Here is a 24,635-nt window from a genome sequence, read left to right as displayed (position 1 = left end):
CCAGATTTCCTCCCTCTGTTACTGCTGAGTATCAAAGGGGAAGAACTGCTTAGAAACCTTATTTACTTTTCATTCCTCAGGCTGTTTTATTTCCTATTTACATTTCTATCAGCTTGGGGCAGTGAAAACAAAAGGGTCCATTTCAAGGTGTTTCTCCTGAGTTTCACATTCTCCTGTGTGAGCAGGATGCTGCTATGTTTGGGTTGCAGACAGCTCACGGGGTTGTGATTTCCTTTGGAAAGCAAACTTTCCATTGTCTTTGTGGGATTTCTTTAATATCATGGAGCCTTTGATGTTTGACTTGTAAAACCTTCAGGTCAGATTGTGCAACCCTTGGTGAGCAGTCTCCTGTGAGCTGTCTACTCCCCTAAGACCTTGGCTATGCTGCGTTTTTAAGTCACCTGGTATAAATCTGTGCCACCATGTCTTTGTCAATGGTGTCTATGTTTTGGGTTTGCACCATCGCAGCTACTCCAGTGGCTAAAATTCTAGTGTAGACAAGGCCTTTGTGTTTCCAAACCCTAGCTTCAGTGCCCTAAGTTGAATTGACGATGAGCAAACCTCACACTCTGCAGGGATCTGCTGGGCAATCAGTCTCACAGCTGAAAACCTGGGAGCGTTTTCATAAAAGACCTTGGGAGTGAACAACCACCCTTCGTTGGGAGAGGTGCATGTCCCAAACAGGCAGTTGTCTATCACTAGGGCAGTGGAGGACCAGTCAGAGCCCATGGGGGCCTGCGTAGGAATCCCTGGTGAACTTCCCTGGAGTCGTTCCTTTCCTGACGAGACCTTTACTGGAAAGCGGAGTTTTCCCAACAATGGTTGCCAGCTGCCTGGCTGGACCTGCAGGAAACAATCAACCCCGAGCTTCTGTGCAAAATTAAATAGCAAAGTGGCAGAGAATGAATCGGAGTTTTGCCTCCACCAGGGACTTGGGTAAAGTGCTCCAGCTGGGAGGATTTTCCCACCAGCTGTGGCGTCTTGTGGCCGGGCCTCTCTGCTGGGTCGAGAGGGGGCTGGCACTTGCAGGTCAACCCTTTCCATGTGGTACAAGGCTAGCGGGTGACACTTGCTTTGGGTCAGAGCCTTGTCCATTGATATCAGAGGAACCAGGATCTTTGCACACGACTTCCATCAATGCCAGTGGGTTGAGGCGGTGGAATTATGGCCATATACCCAAGCTCCTGGGGATCCTTGTGGAAGGTGGCTGGCTTGGTGACTGTCATGAGCAAGGGCAATCTCTGCATTCCACACCTGTTGAAGATCCCTGGTGAAGCCATTCTTCAAAGCTACTGGGATAGGGTCACTAGTTTCCCCGTCCTATCAGAGCTGTTGGGAGAACAGTGAAGGGGAATGAAACCTCCTTCGTGGATGGAGAAGCTTGTGGTGTCCTCGCAACGACTTCAGATACCCGATGGAGACCAAGGAAGAGCCTGATTTTTCCCAAAGAATCCACCCCAGGTTTTATCCTGAGCCCAGTGCATGCTGGGATCTTGGTCAGTGGATTCTCCTCTGGGGATCATATAAAGCTGGTCACCTCCCTGACCAGTCTCAGGGCTCTAGTTTTAAGATGCTGTCAGCAACAGCAGGGTTGGCTTATGTCTGAGAGTCTGTCACGGGTGAAAATTGCTGCCTGTTGTCCGGGGACACGGAGCAGGATATAGGATGGGGTGGGGGCTCCCCATAGCAGCACTGCTGATGAATGCAAAGGAGTAATAGTCTGGAGCCCCATTGCTGGGCCTCTGCTGGTGCCTCCCTGGCAGAGCAAACCCATAACCTTCCCTTCAGCCACCTTTCTACCAGATCCAGCTGCTGCTTGTTCCAGGTGGGCCTGCAGGGTGGCTGCTCCCCTGTGTAGCCCCCCAGTCTCTCGCTGCCTATGCTCCTCTGTTGCAAGTGGCACCAGCCTTTCCCTTGGGCCAGTCCAGGGACTTAATGTTTTGTTTTCCTTTCAAAGTCTTTTGCGTGGTTGCTGACTCTCCCCGAGAGGTTATTTCCCCTCTTTGACAGCTTTATGGCTGCCCTACGCAGAGGTCACTGAGCTCTGGGGCTTGCAGAGCCGGCACTGGCCCCGGGCCAGCCATGTGCTGGCTTGGAGACGATACCCCTGTCACTTTTCGCCAGGGGCTGGGGACAGACACATCCACCAGGCGGGCAATGGGCCTCGCTTTCCATATCGCCACGTAGTTAATTGCAGAGGCTCTCATGGGAAAGAACCAGGGACCTGTACTCCTAGGGGACTTGGGGGCTTGAACCTGACCTCCTTTTCCTTCTCCAGATGTCGAGTCTGCCAGTGCCCATATACGCTGGTTCACTGGCTGGTCTGATGGCGAGCCTGAGCTGTGCCCACCTGCTTGTTACTGTAGGGATGTGTCCCGCTGGGCTGATCTGTTTGTTAACACAGGGTTTGGGGACGGAACTGGGCTGTGTATACTGGAGCCAGGATTTGAACGTGGGTCTTCAGCGCGGGGTCTGAAACCATGATCCCCTGCACCTACTCTCACTGGAAATGTAGTTGGGACTTGAGCTTGAACCCCAGGGGAAGGGAGCTAAAGGGCTTTATAGACCATCCTACACAGAGGACGCCGGTCTCCTGCTTTAGAGCATGAGCTGAGCAGCACAGGGGCAGGGAGGAATTGCTCACTCCACCCTCTTGTAGAGCGTGGCACAGCACTAATTGGGTGCATTAAGGGCCCCCTTTCTTGGGGGTGCTAGCAGAAGGTATTGGTTCGCACTGGAGGCTTTAAGCACCATCCAGCTAGTAAAGCCTATGGGAGAGCCCCTCCCCCGGCACTGCTGGGGGCAAATTCCCCTCTCAGGGATGCCGGGGTCAGACCTTTAGGACGGATTCCCCATTGCTCGAAGGGCCCCTCTAAGCCTAAAGTGGCCTTTGGGTAGTGGATCACCTCCTGAGGGTGTTCTCACAGGGTAAGGCACTATTCTGGCTGGTGTAGGAAGAACATATGGGTTCTATACTGGTCCCCTCACAGCCCCCAGCGTCAGGGCATAGTGGGGATGGTTAGAGAGAGGGAGAGGGTGTGGCTGGAACACTCTGGCTATTCTCAGCTGCCCATGAGCCATATGGCAGCCTGAGCTCCCATTAGAGCAACCTCAGAGCTGCTCTAACTCTCCGAGAGACAGGCCCAAAACATGGGTGGCGGATGTGCCACACCCGTGGAAAAAAAGCAGAAATTGGGCTTGTTTTTGGCTTTATTGGCTTGTGAGTTGCTTGTTGGCTAGTTTTTGGCTTGTAGCTTGTTGCTTCTTTTTTTTGTGTGGATCAGCTCCCAGCAAGCGGGGTCAAGCAGGAGCAAGGGGCGGAGAGAGTCAGGGGTGCACAGCGGGCCCACCCCAGTCCCAGACTGCATGCCGGGGGGATCTAGTCACATAGAGTGTTGGGGTTCTTAGGGATTGGCTTGTTTTGGCCTTGTTTTGAAATGGGATTAGCTTGAATTTTGGCTTATTGTGAACATCGGAGCGCTTATTTACTGCGTGAAAGTTGGCAACTGTGCGGTACAAAGGTGGTATTTAACCCCACCCTCTCCGTTGTCGCCCTGAGCGCAGGCCCTGGGTAGCAGACACTGGGCCCACTGAGGTCAGTGGAGGCACCGCGGATTTACCATAGTGTAATGGAGGGCAGGCTATGGCTCTCGGCCTCCCCCAGCTGTGTCCTGGTTTATGGTACTAGGCTCTAGACAGGGGGGTTGCTGTGCTGGAGGCAGCGTTGCCTCTAATAGGCACAGCCCCCAGCTCCGGGTAGCTGGAGCCTGGGAAACAGTTCCAGGAGGAAGCCGGGAAAGTCCCCTCCCATGTGCCCAGGGACAGGCTATCTCAGCAGGGCTGACGGAGTGTGCCAGGCCCCCTGCCCTGAGAGATACTGGCACAGAGGAGGCTGTGCATGTGTGAGGCCTGCCCGGGCCCAGTGGCTGGGACAGCTCTGGCTTGCGTGCGAGTGACTCACCCACATCAGGGGAGGGCAGGAAGAGAGCTGCGGCGGCTCCGAGGCTGAACACTGAGCAGCCTGTTACCTAATGGCAGAGGAATGCGAACCCCAACAGGTCCCCCCGCCAGTGCTCCCCGGGAAATCCACGTGTGCTCCAGGCCAGGCCCTGTGGCCAAGGCCAGCTGGATGGAGGTGGAACAGCAGGGTCATGACTGCTGCCCAGTGAGGGACCGTGGAGATTCAGGCCTCCTTGTGTATGTCCAGAGCTGAGGGGTTCCCATTCACTGCTCCCCATCATGCTGTGCATCCCCAACCAGCCGCCATGGGGCTCTCTTAGCCCCTGGTGAATATACCCAGCGTGACTTTGAAAGGCCTCTCACTCCGCCCAGCCAAGGCGAAATGTTCTATGTGCACAGGCTGGCACTGCTGCAAGATGCCGGGGTGAGGGTCAGTGCGGGCCGAAGCAGGGCAGCTCTCTTCCACCAATGCAAGAGATGGGAGTTTACGCTTCCCGTCCACTCCGCCCTTGGCCTGTCTGCAGAGACTACCTGGAAGCGGGCTGGTTGTGAGGGTCGATTTTGTTAGTAGGGTGGCTTCTTCTCTGTTGGGGCCTGGCAGAGCCATTTGAAATCGTACCTGCTGGAATCTAGAACTAGCACTGCACAGAGCACCCAGGGGATCCCAGCCACTTCCCGTCTGCTCACTGGGCCCACTGGCCTGCTCCTTTCTGACTGGCCATTTCCACCAGACAGAACAGGCCTGATTTCTGGCACTGGTGGGGATAAGGCGGTGGGACTTGGCGCCGAGTGGCCTTGCCATCTGGCAGGAGCCAGCTCTCTGCTGCAGGGTGAGGTGCTGAGCTGTGCACAGGGGAATAGCCGAGCTGAGCGAAGGGTGAACGCAGCAGAGCCACGCTTCCTTGGGGGGCAGCCTCTCTCCAGCCAGTGCCCATCCCCCAGGAAAGGCAAAGAGGACACAAGCACTAGGCAGAGACACCCCACGAGCCCTGTTGCGTGACGAATCCATATGGTGACCAGCAGCCTCGTTTCACTGGATCCCCGGTCCCCAGATGCTGGAGGCCAGTGCAGTCGCCCCAGCAAACCTCTTGTTTCCTCCTCTGCACCCAAGAGTTGTGCTCCTAACGCTGGTGAGCAGAAGAGTCCTAGGGACGGGGTTTGCTGGGGGACTTACCCATGGAAGCAGGGACACTAAACTCCCGGTGTGGGGGAGAGCTCCCCGCTGACACCGATCCAGGCACTGCTGATGGACATTGTGGGGGGACACGCTCCACACCCGGAACATGCCTCCAGCAAAGCCCCATTTCAAACCCAGGGCAGAATGCAATGGACTCTGCGGCTGGCAAGGCTCCCTGATGGGTGGCACTGGCTGGTCCATGGGGCAAAGCTTTCCACGAGCGCAATGATTGTGAATCTCACCTGGTCTGTATTAGCAATGCACTGCTCTTTCCTAACAAGAACTCCCAGTGCTCTCTGGGCATGAATTGAGCCTCCTAGTGCCCCTGTGAGCATAGGGAGGCATTTGTCTGAAATGGTGCCTTAAACAGTACAAGAGAGGGATGGAAGAAGGAAAGAAAAGGGGGAGGCTAAGGCTGAAGTTTGCCCTCCCCGTGCACCTATTCTTCCAGCACCGCTTGCCTACCTGACACAACCACCACAGGGAAATGCTGTAGCTACAGCAGACACAGTTCGATCCTAATAGGAAATCAACAGCAGGCAGGACCTGTTGTGGCTTGGAGACAATGCACAGGGGTTTGCGAGTGCCATGCATGTAGATGAGGCTGGAAACCCCGCGCCGGTGCAAAGCGGCAGCAGGAGCTAGTGGCATAGATCACACCGAGCGAGAGGAAGAGAGGCTGGGGGAAAGGAGCATGTTGTGGCACGCTTGCAGAGAAGGGCTGTTTCTCAGATCTCGAGAACATCGCTGGCTGCACACGCACACGGAAAGCCTCTTGGTGTGGCTCCGCGGCTCTTTGATTTGCAAGGAAGGAAATCAGACCTCTTAGTGCAGCAGAAGCAGCAGCTGTTGGCAAGATGTGTTGGCAAAGCTGATCAAAGGGAGAGCTTCGATCTACTTCATCGCCAGGGCTGGACTTTCTCTTAGTCTAAGAATTGGAAGGAAAGAGAGAGACAGGGAGAGAAAAAGAGGGAGAGAGAAATCCTTCCAGCACTGGGAAGATGGAGGCAAAACCTTTGTTCAATGTGCAGAAGGCTCTGGTTCAGCCCATGCAGATGTGCATGCTGGATATTCCCCTGAGCGTCCAGGATGATGATGTGAGTACAGAGAAAGCAAGTAGAAGGGGTGATCTGGTCGAGGGGGTGGGGATGGGGCATAAGGGGCCAGGAGGGGTTTTTGATCCCCACCCTTCCGTCCAACCAGCAGCGTTCCTGGGAACGGGGAAGTTCTGGTGAAGTTAGCGCTGCCGAGGGCTGGTGTGATCTCCATGAGCAACAGTTTGTCTGTCTCCTTTCCAGAGGCGTATTTTGTGGCAGGCTGTCTCTTGCTCTTCCAAAATCCAGGGGGCCAAATGTGGGAGGAGGGGGTGGGGGAAACGTTTCTAGAAAGTTAAATGCATGTCACCAGTCAAAGCAAAAGAGGATGTTTGTCATGTGAGGTGGGACAGCAAGTGAAACCCCGTCTCTGTGTCACCCCAGGGCAGCCCGTCGGTGTGGGCTGCCGTGTGTCAATGCAGGACAGTTCTGATGTGGAATTTCAGAGGCACCGTTCAGCTGCAGAGCTTAAATCTCCTTCTGCACAGGTTTTGGTTTATACCTTCACTCGCTGTCTCTCCAGCTGTTTAGCAGTTCGCTCTGAGCTAGTCTGCTCTCGATTACTCTGGTGCAAACCCCACTGGAGCAACTCAGAGTAGAATTTGGTCCATTAAGTGCAAAAATCCTGTTTGGGGCACTTGGGAATCTCCTCCTCAATGCTGCATCCAATGTCAGGAACTTCAGAGGCAAGGTTCCTTCAGCAACCTTAACTCTGCCCTATGTGTGAGTACATTACAGACCTGATTACACAGTGCTGGGCCCTGTGACTTGCTGTACTGCTCAACAACCCGATATCACTGCCCCTCTTTCTGTAGGCTTAGACGCACGCAGGTGGCATCTGGTCTCCCTGTTCATACTGCATGTTGGGTGATCGTATGGTACCCAGTCCTGGTCCTGTTGGTGTCTGGGGCAAAACTACTTCTGGCTTCACTGGGGGCAGAATTGCGCCCATCATGGGTATACCCAAGGGGGGCAGGCAGAGTTTGGTTGGTGCAGGGACATTCAATCTGAATTTCTTGACAGTGGTGCAATTAACGTATTGATGTTGATGTCACACTTATTGCTTGAGTGATTATATTTATTGATGTGATTCCCATGTGGTGGCAGTGATTTTAAAGAGACCCAAAAAAGCCAAAGAAGAAGGACCTTGTGCCTCCCCTCCCACACATGCCCAGGTGGTGGTTTCTGGTCCCAGCAGGGTGGGAAACCCCCAACAGGCCTTGCTCAGCAGACTGGGAAAGTGTCTCCATAAATAAAAAGTGACTCGCCCAGCAGCTGCAATTAGATACACCCCAGGGCTTTGGCCAGGAGCTGCTGGTTGGCTGCTGTGGCTGTGGTAATGAGGATACCTGCATGGCTGCCGCACAGCTGGCTGGAGCTAGGTAACCAGGCTGTGCATGGGGAGGTGCAGCAGGTGGGGGCTCAGCACCTTGCAACTCCCACTCCAGTGACTGAGGCTTGGGGGCAGCCCGTGCTTCTCAGGACCGGCTCGGAGGGGCAAGGAGTAAGACAGGAAGACTCGTGTTTCAAGGGAGTGAGGAGAGGTGTGCAGCCAACCCGCACCCTCCTCCAGTGCCGCAAAGGGCTGGGGCGAAGAGGGCCGGATCCTGCCAGTGGTCCCATTATCCTGACACTTCTATCATCTCATTCTCCCTCCCATGTCTATAGTGCTCACCGCTGTGGTATTTGAGCACCTGCTTTACCTGTATCTCTTAGGGCAGTGCCTCCTGGCATCTTGTTCACTGTTTGCTTTGTCTGCAGTGTGTTGGCAGGTTCCTTAAGGCTAGGGTGACCAGATAGCTAGTGTGAAAACTCGGGATGGGTGGGGGGTATTAGGGTCCTGTGGAGGATAAGAGGCACCTATATAAGACAAAGCTGCAATAGTGGGATGGTCCCAATAATATCAGGACATCTGGTCACCCTATTTAGGACCAAGCGGCTTGGACAGCCCTAACCAGGCTGAGTGTTTTACGGTCATGTAACCAGATTCAGAAGTGTAGTGAGTCCAGAATTCATTCCTGCTGGGCAGGGAAAGCAGGTGCCGGATTAACCTGTGAAGGTTGGAGCATTACCTAGGGAATTCAGCGGGGCTGCCTCAAGACAGGTCGAGGATTCCCTGAGAATTATTGTAAACTAAGGAAGAGGAAAGCCTGAACTGGATTTTATGCTCACCGGAGCTGGCCTCTCAGGTCTGAATTTAGGAGAAGAAAACCCTGGCCTGGATTGCTCTGGAACGGTCTCTCCTTGTTAATGTCTCTCCTGGTTTTACTGCACAAAGTCAAATTTGCTTTTATTTCAGAGGATAAACACTGTATTTTAGGAGTTGTTTCCGTTAACCCCTTTGCAGCTGCTGGAACATGTACAGGTCTTTGCAGCCAAGTCACTGTGAGAGGCCCAGTTGTTGGCTGGAATGTCAGGGTGTATCCTGGTCCTGGGAGAGCTTGTTTTGGGGATGCCCCTGGCTCCACCAGAGAGCTGTGTTTGTCCTTGAACATACCAGCTCCGCTGTTCAGGATGGAAGGGCTAACGGGCATTTCCCCATGGCCTCAGGTCTGGTAAACATTCCGAGTTCTGCTCTGTTACATTGGAGTGAGTCCAAGGTAAGAGGAGTCACTCTGGATTTACACCAGCGTCGCTGAATCTGTCCCAGCTTTCCCACTGCAAGTACAACTTGAGTCCCTCAGCGTACAGCTTGTGCTTTGTCCTGTGACTCTCCTAACTTAGGAGCGTTCCAGCGGAAAGCAGGACGAAGCGCCAGCTATACACACACACAGGGCGTCGAGCTAACTCGAAGGGAGACACTCTTGTCCATCACGCGCAAAGCAGTGCTGGCATTTTCCAACTTCTTGGCCTTCCTGCTTCTAGCAGAGAGCATTTGGATTCCAGCTGGGCGAGTGTCAGCAGGCAACGCTTGGGAGCAGACTGCGGCTTTTGAGTAGAAGGATTAGCATCTGCAGGTTCTTGCTGTGTATAAACTTGTCTGAGTCCCTGCCGTCCCTCTGCAAGCCTGGGAAGAATTAACCCTGTCCGTCAGCCCTGGGAAGTGGGGGAGCAATTGCATACAGATATGCTGGCAGAGCTGGCATCCTTTCATACTTCTCCTCTGCTGGCTGGCACAGCTCACGCCATAGTGGAAACTTCGGTGGGGAAATCCAGAGCCATATCTCTCGGGCCAATGTGGAAACTCCACTTGCACAATCTCAAGTGCTCACTCGCGTTCTCTGCCCCCGGGGGAGGCCAAATCGAGCACATTATTCCTGGCATGCCCACGCTCCTATCTTCTGTTGCTGTGCTGGCAGCCTCAGCCGCCCGTCTGTGCCAGGACTGGGAGACCCAACCCAGGGAGCGTCAGTCAGGGGTTCCTGCCCTGGAATTTCCCCTGAAGGAGGAACCTCCGCTTCCCAGGCTGCTTCTCTCAGTGGAGTGAAGTTTGGAAATCTTTGGTGCCCCTGGACCGTTGGGTATTTGGAGAGGGGGATCTCTGCACCCTCTGTCCTCCGTTCTCCAGCCCCCAGGAGATCCCCAAACAGACTCTTTTGGAGACGTATTTCCCAAGACCTTTCATGGTCTCTCACTCCCAGCCCAAAATTGCAGGCAGTGATTATTTCACCCCAACCCCTGGCTCAGCAAACCAACTCCACCCCCCTCCCAGCCCAGGGAATGGAAGCCTACCCAACTTGGAGTGCAGTCTCCAGGGACCTGTGTTCAAATCCTGCTGCAGGTTACAAGCATGAGAGGAAGTTGGTCTCCTCATCCCCAGTGGATCTTTGTCCACGTAGTCAAACCACACAGTTCACGAGGGGGGCTGGCAGAGCGGCGTGGGGGCCAGGGTGTGGGACAGCAGGAGATGTTGTGGATCAGGACAGTGGCACATTGGGCAAAGTTATGTGGATGAAAACTTTGTCCTGTGTCTGCCCTTCACTGGACATGCCTCTAGTCAGTGAGATCATGTTCTCAACTTCCCAAGCAGAGAAATTCATCCAGATGCAGAAGGAAGAACGAATGAGCAAATGATTGAATACTTGGGCCCCGCCGCAGTGAGCTGGCCCCAGCCCCGCTCTGATCTGCTAGCAAGAGAGAATTTGAGGGGACCAGGCAGGGGAGATAAAAAATGAACTTCACGCAAAGGGAGGCAGCAGCTTCCCTAGCACTGCAGGTCCCAGCCTGCGCTGCCTCAGCAGTGTGTGAATGCCAGGGGCTGAGTCACTGACCCCCTGATGCTCTTTCCCAGAAGCTCCCAGGCATGTCAGCGAGTCGTTTTCCCTTGCACTTGATGATGATCACCCCCCACTCCCCTCCACTGTGGTTGCTGTAGGCTCTGCTATCTTGCAGTGGAGACACGTAGTCCTGTGCACCCTTTGCCAACAGCATAGTACTGCCAACAAACCCCTGCAGCGCCTCTTCCCAGCTCCACCTCTCTGCTCCCTCCCTGATTAGGCACCAATATCGCCAGGTTAGCAATGTGGCGTCTTTGCTGGCTGCTTTAGGCTGCCATGTTCCACCCCAGAGTTGGCTGCATTTCCACAGTGTGTGGACAGATACCCGTAAACATATGGCGGAGCCTGTTTGTCCTTAGTGTGAAAGACGCTTTCCACATAGTTTGTCTCCCTGCTGGGTACTGTGCAAGCTTCTCCACACACCGCCCGACCCTTGCATTCTCGGGTATCCCAGACCTTCAACATGTACAGCACTCCTAGTTCGCTAGAAATAATCACTGCCAATTAACTTACTGATTTCGGGGGACCTGCAGGTAGAGCAGAGATGAATGAACAGCAGGGATGTCCAGCTACACCTTGCAGGCACTCTGTACTGTGTGTGTGGATGAAAGGAGTTAGCACACTCGGGTAAGCCAGGTTAGCGTGTGTGTGAGAGATCTGCTCCTCCTGATTAACGTGCTGGAGTTTTGATTGTGCATTGGACTCTGATCCCAGGACGTTTCCTGCAGCCTCAGCTTCTACCCCTGCCAGCCTGCATCCCGTGGGGCCTCTTGGCACAAGCTGCAGCACGTGTTCATTACACACAGGCTTGGGTTGTTGGGAGCCTCTGGCACAGCGGGCAGTGGGGGACCTTCCCACGGAGTCATTCCCCACCAGGCGCTGCTGGGATTCAGTTGCCATTGCAGCCCTGGAAATGCTGCTCGGCAGCTCTGGGAATGGGGTAAGAATGCAGCAGCCCAGCTCGACTGAGGGGATTTCAGGGGATCCCCGCCGCTTGGTGGGGACCGTAATTCACGCCCCATCTCAGTAGCTTGCAGCATAGAGAATTTGTCCCACCTGAGCGCCTCCGTTCAGGCTCAGCCAATGCTGCTGTGCATCCCTTTGGGATGGATGTTGCAAGCATGTTCGTGCTGGCCCGTTCGGCTGGCACCAGTCACCTCTTGACCACGGTGTTTCCTGTGGCCAGGAGATGCTGTGCAGTGTTCGGAGACCCAGTGAAAGGGGCACTTGCAGGAGAAGGCAGAGAAGAGCTCCTGCTCGTATTGTTTTCATGATCAGATCGAGGGATCTATCTGCCTACTAGTCGGTCTGTGATGAATGAGTGATGTAATGGAGTCCAACACCACAGTGAGGAGAGTGCTGGAGATATGATGGAGACGGGGGCCATGGAGGAACCTAGACAGCTAATAGATATTTGACTGTATGGATGGTTAGACATACCACTTGTCGTAAGAGGCAGAGTGGACTGGTAAGTAGGGCATTGGCCTGGGTTTCAGGAGACCTGGATTCTATTGTGACTGTGGGCAAGTCACTGTGTGTCTCCGTGCCTCAGTTTCCCCCTCTGTAAAATGGGGAGGATGATGCTGACCTTCCTTTGTAAAGTGTTTTGAGAGCTATTGATAACATGGGATCAATAAAACTACCATTGCTAGGCCTGATTTTCAAAATCTGGGAAGCCCAGGGCTGTAGTGTGGGTGGAGGGAAGGTCTGTGCAATTGCGCGACTAATTGGTGAGTACCATTGTCATGCCTGGGGCTGCAGATCAGGTATTTGGACTGAATGGCTAGTGGAGTATTTTTGCACCCAGTGCTGTGGCTCTTGGTTTTTAAAAAGGAGGTCTAAAGTGTGCGTTAACCGGGCCAACCTGACATGTTTTTAAACATGACTTGTCCTTTGTCTACACCACTGTGTTTAACCTCCTCTTGGGTAACATGCTGCATTTCCCCAGTGCATTTGTACCCTATTGTGGGGCTTACTGAGGTTCCACTGCAGCACAATGAGAACTTTGCTGTTCAGTGAGAAGCAGGAGGGCTCCAGTGGATGTATAAGCCCGTCCAAGCATCCCTTGGGAGAAGAGAAGGATTCAGGCCGTCGATCAAGGGGGAAGGACAGGCGTGCGGGAGTACAGCAGGGTCTGGACAGGCGCTCTCGAGGACAAATGGATACAGGGTATCAAGAGGCCAGATGGACAGGGAGAGGACTATTGAGAGGCACTAGGGGAAGACGGAAACGGGCTCAGGTCAGCTGGACATTGGAAAGATAGCTGGCCAGGATGTCTGGAGGATGGAAGGATTTGGGTGGGAGCTCAGATGGAGAGGGCACCCGAAGGAGAGCGGGACGACAGATTCACCTGGAAACATAGAAGGGCTGCCTGCAGCTGGGGAAGTGGAGCCCCTTGCTGTGGCCTGCACCTCTGGCTCTGATTAGGATCTCGTCTGGTGTGATTTGGGGCCAGGAGAAGACCTCATTCTCCAGGTATGCAGCTGCTGTTGGCCCATCTGGCGATAACGTCAGGCGGCCCTTTGCCGTCGCTGATGGGAACTCCTGGCCTGGCCCCAGGCTCAGTGTCCCGGACGCGCCCCGCCCGCAGGCGAGGAGGAGACGGACAATTGGCTTTGTGTGTTTTTAAAACCGAAGTAATTGCACTGGGGGCCCTTTGCTGAGTGATAACAAGGGCTCCTGCCCAGAAATTTCACACTGAGTCTCTGTGCAATATCCTTCTCTAGGCTGGGGTGCAGCACACCCGCAAAAACGCCTCTCCCAGAGAATGGGGCCCTTCCCCATCGCCCTGAAACCAGCCAGGGGGCAGCAGAATGTGGAGAGCTCCCCTCACCTGCAGGGCGTGTCCAGGCGCACAGGAAGAGCTGTCTAGTAATTGGAGCACAGACCTGGGGGGAGGAGTTCTGGGTTCTACTCCAAGTTCTGCCACTGACTTGCTGTGTGACCGTGGGCAGGTCACTTTATCTCTCAGGTTCCCTGTCTGTAAGATGGGGCTTGGTAACCCAGTCCTCCCTCACAGGGGGTTGTGAGGGTCAGCACACGAAGGGCTGCAAAGTGCTCTGAGGTCCTGGGTTGCAAGGTATTCGTTTGGGGCCGAGCAACGCTAAATGGCTCGGCCCTCCTTTTGTCATATAATGCTTTTGTCTAATGTATCAAGACCACACTGCTGCCCAGGGTCTTGTCTAGACTAGAGCCCATTGAACGTGGTGTGAAGTGACTCTCAGTAACTCCCGTGGGTTTTGGAGCAGGCTGCCGGTGTCTGAGTTTATACAGTAGCTTGGCAGGTTCTTGAACCTGTGCCCTGCACCGTGTGACCCAAACCCTTCGGCTCACTTACCACAGTGAGTAGTCCGGTTGAGGGACATTGGCAGAGCTGGGCAGGAAACTTGACTGGCTCGCCCGCCCCGGTTCAGATAATGCTCTTGGCCTCTCGCTTCCATAACTCAGCAGAAACAATTGCAAAATCCCCCACCCCCACCCCCAAAACAGCAAGAAAGGCAAACTGGGAAAGGATTGCTAAAGTGCTTTGCCAGCAAAAGAGCAACTGCGTCTATGGTTGTGAAAGCCGATCCGAGAAGGGGAAATCAATGCACCGGCTGCTGCAAGCAATGCACACACGCTTTTGGGGGGCATCTCTGGCATGTTTGTAAATGCTTCATCAAATGGCACTTTACAGTACAGTGCTTTGCCAACTGAACCAGCAACATCCGCACCCTGAGAGACAGTGGGAAGCTGCAAGATCAGGAGAGACCAGTGCAATATGTCCCATTCTGATGTTACTGTACTGGGCATGGCTTCCTGTAATAGCGTATGTCAGCTGAGGGGTTTGGCTCGCTTGGTGCAGGAGATCAGAGGTTCAAGTCCCCATTATGCTGTAAAGCAATGCAATCAATCCACTCTTGTACAGCAATGCATTATTATGCAATACAGTCAGTCCAGTGTTGTATTACAATGCACTGCAGGTTCAAATGCAATGTATACAGTCAGTTCCTGGCTACAGCATGCTGCAATGTAATGCAGCGCAACACCACCTCTGGCCATTTATATAACCCACATCTCTGTAGTATCTAAGCGCTACAGAATGCAGTTACAGAGAAAAATAACTGTGGACACACTTATTCCAATATGTGAGGGCCTTTTCCCCTGTTTAGCTTATGTTGCTTTGGAAGGGGTTTAATGAAAATCACAGCCACTCTAATACCAGAGCAGCAGTCATCATAAGGGGTTATAGTGGCATAACTATACCAGGGTAACGATACCAGTATCACTGGTAAAACTTTCCCGTGCGAACAAGCCGTAGGTGACACGGGAGCACAAGTCCTTGTGTATCTCTGTCACTTGGATGCTTTTCCAAATTCCACCCTTTACTCAGAGATGTTCCCGAGGGTCCGTCCCTCTTCGTTCCCATCCCTCTCTGTGATGTAGTTACCTGAACAGCAAGTTTGACTTCAAAGATCTTAGAAAATATTCTCCACTCAAATGGGCTAATTAGTTAAATTGTATTTCACATGCTCATTTATTCCTTTAATATATTTTTCCCCAGCACGCAGGAAGCTGGAAGATAAACATTTAGTTTTGACCTTAGGTCCAGGCTCAGGCACCAAGAGACAGGAAATGGAAAAGATATTTTAGGGCCCATTTTAGCTCAGTGCTGGATTGTTCCCTGCCACATTCAGTGCTTTGTGCAGTTGGGCTTTAGGGGTAAAAGCGAGCTGCAAACCCTGGGTATCTTAGGTTTAACACTGTCCTATGGCACGTACAAAAAGAACTTTCAGATCAGCTGTAATGAGCTGGTAATTTACTGTCTACAGCACTTGACCGCTTCAAAGCACTGTGCAAACATCAACTAATCCGACTGTGCAAGGCTCCTAGATGAGAATACTGTTGTGCCCTTGCGCGCAGAGGATGGGCTCAGGTTCCTACAGTGATTCAGAGGTAGAGCCAGGGTTAGAACTCAGAAGGGCTGAACTTCCAGGTCCCTGCGCAATCCACTAGAGCAGACTGCCAACCTCATACCCTTTTACTGGGGTTTAATCCTCCTCCCCAAGTAAAAGCTATCACAAAAGGAAGGACTGGTGCACAGGGGAGGCAGTGTGGCCTAGAGGATGTAGCATTGGATTGAGACTCAGCAGAAGGTTCTGCTGCTGGCCGACCCTGGGGAAATCTCGTCTTGTCTCTATGCCTGTTAGATTTTCATGGAAGAGTGAAATGTAGAAGGTTTCTCTTTTAGGGAATGAACATAGAGAGTGCCCTGCTGTATCCTCTCACCCATCCACATGATCCTTTTGGGTCAGAAACTTCATTCTCCAGGGCTCCCAACCCGGCTCCTTCCCCCCCACACTCACTGCTAACAACTTCCCAAAGGGAATAGCCCTGTGATGCTGAGAGCCATAGGGAGTAGTCTGCTGCCTAGGATCTAGGGTGACCAGATGTCCCGATTTTATAGGGACAGTCCCGATTTTTGGGTCTTTTTCTTATATAGACTCCTATTACCTTCCACCCTCTGTCCTGATTTTTCACATTTGCTGTCTGGTCACCCTACTAGGATCAGCACATCTCAAGCTGTCACACAGCCCGCCTGCCTCTCCTGGCCTCCTCGTCAGCATTAAGTGCCTCCCTGTCTGTGGCTGTGCAAGCGTGAACGGAGCAGAAACGTTTTGCTGATGTGCCTGGCTGGTGCTCAGCCTGTGTCCGGATTAATCCGGAGGCTTCGCCAGCGCACAGGCTGTTTGAATGGACTGACCGTAATGAATCAAAGACATTGGCATGTTTATCTCATACGCCGTGTCTTTTCCACTGCCCCTGCACTGGAGATGTTATCGGGAGGGTGGAGCTGCAAACTAAAAGTGGGACTGTTTCCTGGCGAAGTCAGTCGTTCAAAACAGCACACCCTCTCCCCTCGCTCTCAGCACAGCGCACCAAGCCCTTCTGCGGCACGGTGCGGGGGATGGGCTGGTTTCTTTGGAGGAAGCTAGAAACCACAGAAGAAGTGATCCGGACCAAATCCTCCTCTCACATCCAGAGGGTGTTCTGTCAAGCCAGTGAGGTTACGCTGGGTTTGCACCAGCCAGGCTGAGAGCTGAGTTGGGCACCACGAAACATGAGGACTGTGTCTGCGCTGACCATTTTAGACCCCCCGTGTTCTCTTGCTCTAGCCCCGCACAGCCCCTGCTGTAGGAGCGCTGGCGTAGACTGGTTTCGAGTGGTGTCTCACCCTGTTCTGAGCAGGACTGGATGGCAGCGTGGCTGGCTACACTAGGGTTCCCATGGTTGCTAGTCCTAATGGGGCTGTCCAGGTGCCAGAGAAACAGGGGGGGCCTGCCCTAAAATTGTCATTGTCGGCCAGGCCTGTTGTAGATTCTCCTGCCTGTCTGTGCTTTATTCCTGAGAATAACCCAGCCGGTGACGTGTGTTTCATTTAACAGGCCTCACGTTTTCTTTAACCTTGGTTTCAAGACTCAGCAAAAAACGACTCAGCAGCAAATGCCAAGAATAACCCCACGCGGCTCTCAGTGCTTTTCATCTTCAAAGCACTCTGCAAACATTGGCCGGTCGCATTAAATGGGAACGTAATTAATAATCCCAGCCAAACCCTTTGTTTGCCCAGAGTTTTCTCTGTGAGGGGCCCTCTGCTTTGGAGCCTTGAGGGCTGAAATAGCTCAGGTTTGTTGGTCACCTGGAAGAATCGTTTTGCTCAGGCTTCGGAGGAGGGAGGTGCCTGGTTTGGGGGTGTTCTCAGAGCTTGTGTGGTGAGTGGGAGTTGGGTGCCATTTAGCTGAGGAAGCGAGGGGGCTGTGTGGGATAGGTGCCGGGTTTGGTTATACGTCCCTGTTCATGGGTGTCGGAGGCAGCGAGAGGTTTCAGAAGGGCGCCTCTTTGTGTACATTTATCACTGGAAATAAATAAGTAACACAAGGTCGCTGCGGTGCCCGTCCCAGCAACACACACTGAAGGCAGCATGAGCATCAGTCAATTTGGCGAGACTATATTGGCGTGACAAGCTGGCTGAGGGTTGCCCCTCCCTTGTCTGTCAGGCAGGTAGGAACCACGCAGGCTAGGGTTACTCCTGGGGCCTGATCTCCTGTGCCCGTTTGTCCATTGGTGCTTGGCCGTGGAAACCTCATTCATACACCCAGTCATCCCGCTATCCAATGCACTCTCGGGCTCCTCGCCTCCACAGCAATTCCCTCACACTGGTTTCCTCTACATCACATGCACACGCTAGGGTAACATCTGATCTCTCCAGAAATGTATGCTAGTGAAGTTTATAATGTGCTGTTAGAGGCAGGAAGTCTTTGCCCTCCCCAGCTGTAGGCCCAGTCGGTTATTCAGAGCAGGCCTTCCCTTCCCTGGGGAGGTTTGCCTCAGGTGGGGAAACGGATCCTCTACAAGTCAGCTACCTCTCTCCACCCCTAGCCTCAGTGGGATGTGATCAGGGTGGGCCAGCATGTGGTGAAACTGCCCAGGTGGTAACCGAGGACATCAGACTCCAGGGCTGTGAGGCCATCACCTTTCACTGGCACTAAAATGACAGTGCACTGACAGACCCAATGGCAGGTTTGTGTGGGATGGGGCGAGATGCTGCAGACCCTCCCGGTGAGGGGCATTGGAGGGCCAGGCTACATAGGTGCTGGGGTGCTGCCGGACCCCCTGGCTTGAAGTGGTTTTCATCATATTCAGTTTGGTTCAATGGTTCTCAGCACCCCCACTATATAAATTGTTCCAGCACCTGCCAGGCTGCCCCATTAGGGTGCTTTACCCTGAATTCCTTTTCTTTCCTCTAGGCTGTCTGTCTACTGCTTTCCCGGCTTTATCTGGCATGTGGGTCACAGGCCAACACCAACTAGAGCATGCGCTTTCCATGATCCATCAGTCCAGACTCTATTGCTCGGACCATATCTTCCAGCTGCGGCTGGGAGGTGCCAGGGAAATTGGGAGAGACGGCGTTGCGTGCTCCCGTTGGGCTCCAGCAGAGGGACATTCATGCACCACTGAGCACCTAGAAATAGCGTCCCCTTGTAGGAGGGGTAATGCATTTGAATGAACAGCGCTGGCGAGGTGCCATTGCACAAGCGGTGGGATTGGTGCAGTTAAAGCAACTTTAATGGTCAGCGTGCTGCAAACTGGGAAAGAGAAGTTGCCACTTCCTGCAATTGTTCGATCGACCTGCTTTCAGGGTACGAGAATAAATGACTGTGTTTTGTCCACTTCTGGTGGTAACTGTTGCAGGGCAAAAATTAGAATGAAATGTGGGTAAAATACCATGTGCCAGCTCCTCAGCTGGTGTAGAGCGGGGTAATTCCAGTGGAACTATCCCAGTTTACACTAACTGAGGACATGGCTTGATGTGAATGGTTCCACCCTAAAGCTTGTCTCTGTCACCGCATTTCCCTCCTCGTTCATTCTGTTCACCTAGCACCCGACGTCCCTCTATCCCATTACTGCTGGTGCGAGAGCCTTCTTCTCTGCAGCTCCTGGAGTCTGGGATGGCTTTTCTCTATCACTCTGCCTCCTCCGCATTCCATCTGAGTTGGTAATTTCTCTCCCTTGCTTCTGCCTCATTTCTCTCCCCTTCCACTCTCATTTTTCATCCTGACGTCACTAGGTCATCTCACTCCGTAAAGTGTCTGCTGTTGCAGTTTGTGGAATGATCCATAATCAAGCCCTGTTGGGGCACGTGGTCAATGATTGTAATTCGTTACCTTTCTGAGCGCTGCAGCTGGACAGAATAATTTAGCAAACTGTCTGTGGGCAGTGACTAATTTGTAATGAAAGAGGTGCCGGGGTTCAAGCAATTTTTTTTTACATTGGTAACTGATGCAGCAAGCCCAGAGGTGCTGGGGCTATGAACTGCTGCTCCTAGAGCACAAATTAAGCACTGGCTGTGGGACTGATGGAACCCGATTGGCTGCTGCTGAACAGTTTCATTCAATAAGGGTCTGTCAATACCATTTGCTGTCAGCTGTCAGTTTGCATCACGGCAGATGGGCTTAGGACGGTGCCATTAGAAAACTGGCTGCTGTAGGGAGCGCTAGGAAGGCTGTGCGTACATGTGAATAGGACGGTGGGTGGGTGCCTTTTTTTTTTTTTTTTTAAAAAGAAGTCAAGTCAATATATTGACTGATGTGGTTTGTTGTAGCAATTCAAACAAGTGCTGTAATTTAAATCAGTCATGTGGGGCTAGATTGCCCCCGGACTGAGCTGCCACACAAGGACATAAGGGCCTCCATACACTGCTGCATGGCCTTCTCGGGTCTTGGATCCAGGGGCTGTGCCCTTTCTCCTTTCTCCCCCCATCTACCATGTGGGAGGAGGAGTGGCCAAGGCTGAGTTCTCCCTCCCGCAATGTACCAGCCATCACACTGAGCTGGCAAAGGGGGAGGACAGTAATGTGATATGGGTAGGGGCCAGCAGCTAATTACTATCCTGCTAGAGCAAGGGGAGTGCAGGGAAGGAATGGGGCTTCCCGGGCGTCTGATGCCTTCCCTCTGCTACTCCATGCAGCTCAGGTTCGATTTCTGAACTGTGGCTCATCCTCACTCAGTGGGGAACGGGGTTTGCTGTGCGAGGAGTTAAGCCCAATCATTACACGTTGGGGTGACGTCCTCCAAAACCACGGCCGTTCACTCTTCCGGGAGGTCAGACCCGGGGGCTACCTTCTCCCTGTTGTGACAATAAAAAGCACAGGCCACAGCCGTGCTCCCCTGGGGAGAGAGGAGTGGCAGAGATGGGGTGATAATGCTGAAGTTTGGGTAAACTGGGCTTGCATCTAAGGGTCTTGGTTGGGGTGAAACAGAAGCTGCTGGCCTTACAAAGAGACTTGTGTTATGCTTGCAGCTCGTCTTAATGACTCCAGCTCTGCTCTTGTGGTTTATGGTGTCGACAGAACCTGTTAATGGAAATATAGCCTCAAGTAGTGCATATCTTATCTCTCCTAATGCATAGGGCATCTGGACTATCAGTCAGGACACCTGTGTTCTGTTCTAAGCTCTGCTAATGATTCACCATATGGCCTTGGCCATGGTACCAAATCTTTCTGTGCTTCAGTTTCCCCACTTATAAAACAGATACACCTCCTTTCTAATGGGCTCTGAGAGCCAGATGATGCTATATAAGTGCTGCACATCACGGCCGTGACTCAGGACAACATATAAGCATGTGTTTAGCTTTTAACGCATTCTTAAGTGCTGTCCTGGAAAGGAATGCTGTCCTGAACTGGGGCCTCCGGGCCTACTGCTGCCAGCCTTACTCACATCGAGCAGTACCTCATGACTCAGCTAGCCTCTGAATTTCAGCGTGATTGCTTGCGTAGTAAAATGCTATTCCCTGTGTGTAGAGGATGGCATGATTCAATTCTTTATCATTATTGAATAGTATAACCTGTTGGATTTTACTCTCATGCATTTTCAGTATTGATGCTTCTGCTGAAAACCTTGGTCACACCTCACCCTTACCAAATGCAGGGTTTCCCTAGAATTTCAGCTCCCATCCAGTCTGGGTCTTTTCACAAGCCCTTTAGCACACTCTGTCATGCCAAGATGCTCTAGCACAGAGCTTCTCAAAATGTGGTCTGTGGACCACCAGTGCTCCGTGAGCTCCATTCAGGTGGTTCACGGATAGTTCCCTCTGAGATGCGTGCCTGGGCGGCCGCACACAAGAGAATGAATGGAGAAGACGCACATGTAAGGTGAGGTGGTGGCCTTGGGAGGAGTAGGGGGTAGGTGAGAGGGGGCAGTGGGGTGAGAAGAGGGGGTGGGGGGAATTTGGGACGTGCAGGGCTGTGGCGGCCAGAGAAAGAGGCGACTTTCCCCAGTTCCAGCAGGGCTGTGGCTGGCGGGGAGAGATGGCCCTCCTTCCCAGCCTCAGCTCTGTGGCTGCTGTGGAGGGGGAGAGACCATCCTCCTTCCCAGCCCCAGCTCAGGGGAGAGAGGGCACATCCATTGCATTAGAAGGGTAAGACTACTGATATTAAAATATGAGTTGTTTGCTTTTATTTGTAGAACAAAAAAAGTTGTTATAACTTTTTTTTATATAGCGCTTTTATCTAAAGTGCTTTACAATAGTTAGCTAACGATACAAACAACATTTGGAAAGATCATCAAGTGGTCTCCGAGACCCTCAGCAATTTTTAAGTGGTCTGCAAAAAAAAAAAAAAAAGTTTGAGAACCACTGTTAGCACAAGAAGCAGGAACCCTCCGCAGTGTTGCCAACTCTTGCAACATTTGGTGTTTTTCCTAAAGCCCCAGCTCCTGGAGTCATGTTAGTCTGTAAGCTCTTTGTGGCTTTTGTCCTGTGTCTGTACAGCACCTAACACAGTGGGGTCCTGGTCCGTGACAGGGGCTTCCGGGTGCTACCACAAGACAAATAATAATACATGAGAATCTCAACTTCCTTTTTTTTTTTTTTTTTTTTTTAATGAAAGTTTCTAGCCCTCATGATCATGGAGCGCAACTTGAAACATGAATCTCAAAGAAAGGCTCAGACACCAGAAAGCAAATAAAAAGAGTCCCACCGTGCTTAGTTTTTTATCACTGTGTAATTTTTGAAGCCAGCCTTGTGATTTTGGGGAAGCTGGCTCATGATTTTTGAACGCTTGGGATTGGCAATACTGAGTCTGCAGCAGCGGGACTTTTTCCTTTTGATTTCTCCGTGTCCTGTGATGCACAACGAACGCTCAGGGTGGCCTGTGTACTGGGACACTGCAGGGTGGCCCCTCATGTCATCCCCAGCTGCGGTTGACTTGTACCCCGTGAGCTGTAATGTTTGTTCAGTGGGGTACCAGAGCCCCCCTCTATTTCTGTCATTCTCATGGAATCCCTGATCCACTTTGGGGTGCACTGTGCTTTTTCTACTTTTGGGGCCAGACCCTGCCAGCTCTCCCCAGGCCAAGCCCCCTTTGCAGTTTGCAGGAAGGGGCCCTTGATCTGGAGATGTATGGAAGCTGTTTGGAAGATGCCTGGAACTGAACAGTGTGACAATCCTAGCAGCAGGGAAACAGATGCGCACCACCATCCTCTTTACAGCTGGCGGACTGAGTGAAGGCGGTTTGTGCAGCCGGCCTGTCAGCCTCTAGGATTTGAGTTCAAGAAAACGTAAAACAACCTCTCTCTGCTCATCCTTCCTTCCCCCACCTCTCAGTTTTTATCTGCACAGCTCTGGGTTTGTTTTTCTCTTTTCAGCTGAGATCCGCTGTACGAAATGCTTAATTTCCAGAACGGAAAGTGAAGGTAGAGACTGCCCGTACATAAAGAAAGAAGTGTGATTCTCAGTGTCATTTATGGCTGGTTGAATAGAACAGCCACGAGCAGCTGCAACACACACTTGAGAACACTAGTAGGAGCTGATGGGGGGGGGGGGGGGTGAAAGCAAGAGGAAAAGGAGATGACAACTGCTGTTGTATTGTTGTGAGCTCACTGAGCCACTCCTCAGCCACTGGGGCAAAACCATCCACGGACCCTGCACTCCTCCTCTGTGGAGTCGTTTGGCTACGGATCCGCTGGCTATTCCCCTGCCACGCCCCTTGTGACTCCAGCCCCTGTAGTCAGCCAGGCCCATGCGGGGCTAGGAACTGAGGAACAGTCTCTGTTGTGCCCTGCATGGGGACACGAAGAGCCAGGTCAGAGCAGCTGCAATCCAGGGGTTCTCTTTCCCCTTGGTACATGGATGACTTAAACAGTGGCTCTGGTGAGTCTCCGCTGAGAGAGGGTAAGGGATGGCTGGGCCACAGGCCCAAACTCCCCTTTCCCCCCCGTGCGCTGCGGTGGTTCCACCAAGGCAGGGGAGGCCTTTGCTGCGGGGATAAGACTCCAGGGGCTGGATTTGCCAGTCCAGCCCCTTACTTATTGGATTAATTTTGCTGCAGCCCTCAGAAAAACTCCTGTCCCCAGTCGTAGGGCCCCTGACAGCTGTTAACAATCCAGGCCATAGCAACCCAGCAGCAAACCCTATCCAAACGAGCAGGGAAACATAACAAACCCCAATCCTCCTACCCCTCTGGTTCCCCAAAGAGCCCCTCCCTTCCCCCACCCACAAACTCCCCAAACTAGGGGCTTTGCAGCAGACACTGCAGATCCATGGGAGGAGCCAGTTTGAAAATCCAGGTGCCCTGCTGGGGTCCCACCTTAGAAAAGGACTTATTTGCTGCATACTTCCAAGCTGGTGCCTTATACTAAGTGAATTCTTGCTGCTGAGGTTCAGAGCCCAGTGTATGTAATGGAAATGCTGACGCGACTCCTGGCTAGAGCATCCTACATAGCAGTGTGGTAATTAACTGTTGATAAGGAGATAGTGTTACCAGACTGATTTAAGCAATAAAGCTTCATCAATTGAGGCTGCTCGGCAGGAAGAAAAACAACCTGTCCATCCACCGAGCGGAGAGTCAAATAATGTAGCACTGTTCACTAGACAACTTGCCGTACCCCCACGGGCAGGACGTACCCCAGGCTGTGAGGGGATCTCCGCAGGCATCCTACAGTGCTGAATGGGGCGGGATCCTTTTTCCTCCTGGGCCCCTGGAACCCAATGGAGAGAGTCTCATTGGCTTCCACGGTGGCTGGATCCGGCCCTGATCCAATGCCGGTGAAGCTGCTTTCCCCAGATCTCTGATGGCAGCAAGGAATGGATGCTCTGGATGTGTGCTTGTCTGCTGAAGGCCTTCTACTGAGGTGAACATCTCTAGCCCCAGATGGTGGGAAGCAAAAGTCCTGCTCCTGGACTCCTGAAGAAAACCCCAGGCCCTGCTTCTGACGGACTGCCAAGAATTATGCTTGACAGTACTTGAATTATGGGGAAACAATAGGGGGGCCCTGACTGGCAAGCGGCTTGCTTCAATTTAAACAGTAGGGAGAAGTAAGGGGGCCATAAGACAGAAGTGAGGTGGGCCCGGGCTCCCTATAATTCAAGCACTGAGCTGTTCTCAGTTTTGTTCCTAATGCAAATCCCAGGCATAGGGTCAACATCTGAAGTGTCAACAACCCCAGGTAGTCAAAAATCATGAGTCAGGCCCCAAAAATCATGAGATTGGCTTAAAAAGTCATGTTGAGTTCTTTTCCTTTGGCTCCTGAGCCTTTAGGTAGCACTCAGGTCACACTTTTAAGCTTTCGTCTGCAACCACGGGGACTAGAAACAGTCAGTTTTTAATGAACGCTGAGATTCTTGTGCAGTCACGTGACTCCAGGATCTGGGGCC

General features: G+C 52.6%; 1 protein-coding gene across 2 annotated transcripts in view; it reads left to right on the top strand.

The window, feature by feature from the left end:
* Positions 1-24,635, top strand: part of RALGDS (ral guanine nucleotide dissociation stimulator) — a 102,458-nt gene that overhangs the window by 21,787 nt on the left and 56,036 nt on the right. The window contains exon 1 of one of the 2 annotated variants that reach the window (XM_034793292.1): positions 5,929-6,234. The exons of the other annotated variant lie outside the window; for it this stretch is intronic. Within the exon in view, the coding sequence (XP_034649183.1) occupies positions 6,139-6,234 (96 nt within the window). The 5' untranslated portion in view covers positions 5,929-6,138. Of the gene's footprint in view, positions 1-5,928; positions 6,235-24,635 lie in introns of those variants that run through there. 2 annotated transcript variants of the gene reach the window in all.

This window comes from Trachemys scripta, chromosome 17 (genome assembly GCF_013100865.1).
Source record: "Trachemys scripta elegans isolate TJP31775 chromosome 17, CAS_Tse_1.0, whole genome shotgun sequence".
NCBI lineage: Eukaryota > Metazoa > Chordata > Testudines > Emydidae > Trachemys > Trachemys scripta.
The sequence above is the reverse complement of the archived record's forward strand: the minus strand, read 5'-3'. Positions and strand labels throughout refer to the sequence as shown.